This window comes from Nelumbo nucifera, chromosome 6, assembly GCF_055504915.1.
Source record: "Nelumbo nucifera cultivar China Antique chromosome 6, China Antique-T2T, whole genome shotgun sequence".
NCBI lineage: Eukaryota > Viridiplantae > Streptophyta > Magnoliopsida > Proteales > Nelumbonaceae > Nelumbo > Nelumbo nucifera.
Genome location: NC_142654.1, coordinates 11,245,044 through 11,249,299, shown reverse-complemented (window position 1 = coordinate 11,249,299; position 4,256 = coordinate 11,245,044). Strand labels below are relative to the sequence as shown.

At 42.0% G+C, this 4,256-nt stretch overlaps 1 protein-coding gene across 1 annotated transcript; it reads left to right on the top strand.

Moving 5' to 3' along the window:
• Positions 1 to 209: 209 nt before the first annotated feature.
• LOC104587823 (uncharacterized) lies at positions 210 to 3,984 on the top strand. The gene is made up of 3 exons (XM_010245562.3): positions 210 to 1,572; positions 2,346 to 2,541; positions 3,126 to 3,984. The coding sequence occupies exons 1-3, from the start codon at positions 694 to 696 to the stop codon at positions 3,647 to 3,649; spliced, it is 1,599 nt and encodes a 532-aa protein (XP_010243864.1). The 5' UTR covers positions 210 to 693; the 3' UTR covers positions 3,650 to 3,984.
• The last annotated feature ends 272 nt before the right edge of the window (positions 3,985 to 4,256 follow it).

Genomic DNA, 4,256 nt, shown 5'->3' with positions numbered 1-4,256 from the left:
GAAAACAGGGCTATTTGATAGAGGACGGACGGGTTGACTGTAGCCTGGCCAGGACTTTGCCGAATGGAAGGTTGGGCTTCTCTTTTGGTCGGGCTCTACATAAATATCAACAAATAATGAATGGGCTATTTATGAGTATCGGAGTAACTGATTATGATCAAAATATCGGGAGATGTTAAGTATTTGATTTAATTTGCAGACAAAGAAGCAGAGCGCGAGACACTCGAGAGAAGTTGTGGCGTATACCGTGACTGAGTGGTGTGCAGTAAAGACGAGAGAGAGAGAGAGAGAGGATATACAACACAACACAGAAGACAGAACCCTCCAGAGTCCAGATCACACTCCCACCTCTCCACTCCTGAGCTGCAAGGCAAGCCCAAGATGTTTATTTAATATTTGTTCATTACCTCCACGCCTCGAAATCATAAACCCAGATTTCAAATGCGAAGTCTCCTCATTCCTTCCTCTCTTTTCCTCACTCTCTCCGCTCCGCTGGCTCACCTATTTCTAGCGTCTCTCTTTTCCACTTCTTACCTTCCAAAATCCTCCATGACCTACCTTTTGTGTTGAAGTTGAACTTTAATCTCTCCAACTTTTTCATGGAACTCAAGTTCGAAGTCATTTGAGGCTTCGTCAAATTGGTTCTCTAAACCTTTTTCCCTTTCCCCACTAGTTTTGTTGCAGAGCTTAATCATGGCTCACAAGCATTTGCGCGAGCTATTGAGAGAAGATCAAGAGCCTTTCGTTCTGCAGAACTACATTGACGAGAGACGTTGCCAGCTGAAGAAATGGACCCCCAAAACCCACTTGCAGGTTAAGAGACGGAGACCCATGTCGGAAAACTCGAGTATTCCTGCAAGTTTCTGTAAAAGCGCTTGCTTTTTTTCCTTCCACGACTCTCCAGACGTACTAAGGTCCCCTCTGTTCGATTTCGCTTCTCCGGCCAGGAGCCCGTGTAGAAACCCAAATACCGTCTTCATTCACATCTCTTCAAGGACAGCTGCTGTGCTTCTTGAAGCTGCTCTTCGGATTCAGAAGCAGTCCTCTTCTTCAAAATCCAAGAGTCCGAATAAAAGCTTGGGCTTTGGCTTCCTCGGATCGATTTTGAAGAGAATATCCCTTAGAAAACGGAACCGAAAGAGAGAGATCAAGGGTGAGGAGGTTAGAGTTTCTGTTAAGGATATTTTGAGGTGGGATTCGTGTGATGGACGTAAACTGTGCATGGAGGATAATAGGTTGGAAACCCCGGCACCAATGGAGGTTTCAGAAGAAAAGGAGGTCATCACGGAGATGGGTTTCTCCTGCTCCTGTAACAGCAGACTCAGCAGTGCTTGGTCTGAGAGCAACGAAGAGAAGTCTGAAGATTTGGAGACCTCCACTAGTAGCCGGTCCGAGGATTCCGAAGAGATGGAGTTCATCGTCGACGAGAGAAAGAATGGAGAATGCAATTCGTGTGACAAGCCATTCTGCTCTAACTCCTTCCGCTTCGTGCTTCCCAAGAGCCCATCTTCCGGTCGCCGGACGCCGGAATTTGAGTCTCCGGCTACTTCTCCTAGTCGCCACAGAAAAGAGGTTTGTCTTTTTCATTTTTTATCCCCCAAGAAAGAAACTTTTGTCAGCTTTATTTCACTTTATTTGACCGCTGATGACATGTCCGGAACTCGTCACTCGGACATGACTCGCTTACCGAGTGTCCTCATTCAAATTAAAGTCGAAACTTAAAATCACGTTCAAAATATCGAAAGTGAAAGAAAGCATTTTCATGGCTTAAACCTTGAATCAGATTAGAAAATACCAATTCCATTACTAGTTTGTTGACTCAGTGCGGACGATCCGTGTGGTTCCCGTACTCGTGAGTCATGACTCAGATCGGGTCATAGACCTGGTTCGGCCTTCCCGAGTTGTCGGCAAATCATCCAATTTGTCTTTATCGTTGTTGAAAAAATATGCTTATGAGGAACTAAGGTAAGCAAAAACTGAAGCCCGAAGGGTATTAACGTCATCTCGCTATTAATCCAATTCTCATTACTATACTCTGATCTCGGCTCTGCCATGAAATCTTTTTAAAAAATTCTTGTCTCCAAAATAATTCTGGAGAAAACGACAAATAGGGTCTTTGTTTTTTCGGTTGGATTTTATAAACAAAAATTATTGAATTTGGTCGGGTTAAAAAAAATAATAATAAATAGAAAGAAAGCAGAGGATCCAAAGTCAATAGTCAATGAATTATGACTCGGAATTTTTTGTTGCCATTCATCAAATTAACAAGGAAAAATTAGGAATTTCACCATTTCCCCACTTCACAATAATCCCATCTTAATTGAGATTAATTTGCATGTAATCAGGTGTTAGGAAACGACGAGAGAAGCTGCTTAAAAAATGGTGAAGGAAAGGACTATGAAGAGGAGAAGGAACAGTGCAGCCCCGTGTCTGTGTTGGACCCTCCTTTCCACGATGACGACGACGACGACGATGACGGAAACGAGGATGAAGAGGCTCAGGAGGGTTTTGAACTAGAACGCAGCTTTGCCTTTGTACAGAGTAAGTACTAATGCATGAAACATTGAACAGTACTGTGGTTGTCTTATTTGTTTCCTGTTCGGTTGTATAGTCGTTTTCAGAAAATAATGGTTTATTTGGTCAGTTGATTGGGTTTCATTCTTGAACCAACCAAGTTCCTGTAGGTAATTGGTCCATTACTGTTTTTCTTTTCACAGCAGTTAAAAAGGAGGGCACACGTGCTATGTGGGCTGTGCCGGAAATGGTATCTTAGCCACGTGGCACATTCCTGATCTGTAGGGTTGGCAAATTTGCTATTCAAGTTTTATAGAATTCACTGTTTTTGTGCTTGGTTTTGTACTTGAGCCATCATCGTCATTTATGATGTATAGGAGGGTTGTCGCCATTAATGATGGTTGAGGGGGTCCATTCCTCTCATTTTCTGAACACTGTCAAGATTAATTGGAGTAGGAGGGTTGTCGCCATTAATGATGTATAGTTTGTGTGACTGTAGATTGCCCCTATTGATTCAAATTTCGATGTATAGTATGTGAATGTGTATGTATTGTCAGACTCACAGCTGGGTGAGGTGGTTCTGATATTTGAATTGCTTTTTGCATTCCCAGGAGCAAAGCAACAGCTATTGCACAAGCTTCGTAGATTTGAGAGACTAGCTGAGTTAGATCCCCTTGAGCTTGAGAAAAGTCTGAGGGAAGAAGCAGATGAAGATGATGAAAAGTTGGTAGACGAAGAATGTGATTATGATGAAGATGGGTCAGTGTTATCAGATAATGAAAAGAAGGATAATGGGTTTGTGAAAGAAATTCTAAGCTGGTTGGAGGGTTCCCACGTAAGGAGAATTCCAGAGGACATGAAGAGACTAGTTGCAGACCTAATTACAGAGGAAGACGAAGAAGCTACAGCCTGCCATGACAGAGAATTCGTTGCAAAGAGAGTCTGCAAACGCTTGGAATCATGGAAGGAAGTGAACTTCAACACCATCGACATGATGGTGGAGATGGACTTGAAAAGAGATGGAGATGAGTGGAGGAGACAGCAAGAGCAGGTGCGAGATACAGCAATGGATATTGAGCTTGCTATCTTTGGGTTCTTGGTGCAGGAACTCTCAGACGAACTTGTTTATTCATAGGCATGTCTGAACTCTGAAGTTCTGTCTCTGTTCATCCAAACTAATTTTGCTTATTTTTTCATTTTATTGGAGGATAGATATAGGAATAGGATAGTCTAACGAGCGCTGCAAAGGTGTAGGTTAAACCAGACTTGAAAGGCAATGCAGGAAGGTTTTGGGTTTATGATGATGTCCTTCTGGGTATCCTGGTTCATGGATAAAAGGGACGACGACGACGACGATGATGATGTATATGTTTCAACTCCCATGTATTTATCGAGAAAAAAATTATGTAGGCTAGCCTTATGAGAAATTTTCTACAAGAAAACCAGAGCTTCATGCCTATTGATTCAAAACCTACAATCTGAATATCTATCATACTTATGATGATTATACTTTATAGCTAGGTTTCAAATTTCTCCAGAAAGGGTCATTCAATAATGGGTCCTGACTCCTGAGTACTCGTAGGGCTGCCACTGAGTCCCAATTCAACATACCAACTAAGATTCAAGTTGAATTGAAGTTGGCTGTATATAATTAATTACTAGCGAAAAACCGGTGCAAAGGAAATGGTAGTATATGGGATAAAATACTTTTTGCAAAGACATTATATAATAAGGATATCATC

Excerpts from the sequence above, each read along its gene's own strand:
- LOC104587823 (XM_010245562.3), top strand. The coding sequence starts at position 694 with ATGGCTCACAAGCATTTGCGCGAGCTATTGAGAGAAGATCAAGAGCCT. Across the intron at positions 1,573-2,345 it reads CTAGTCGCCACAGAAAAGAG|GTGTTAGGAAACGACGAGAG; the intron begins GTTTGTCTTTTT and ends GCATGTAATCAG. Across the intron at positions 2,542-3,125 it reads CAGCTTTGCCTTTGTACAGA|GAGCAAAGCAACAGCTATTG; the intron begins GTAAGTACTAAT and ends TTGCATTCCCAG.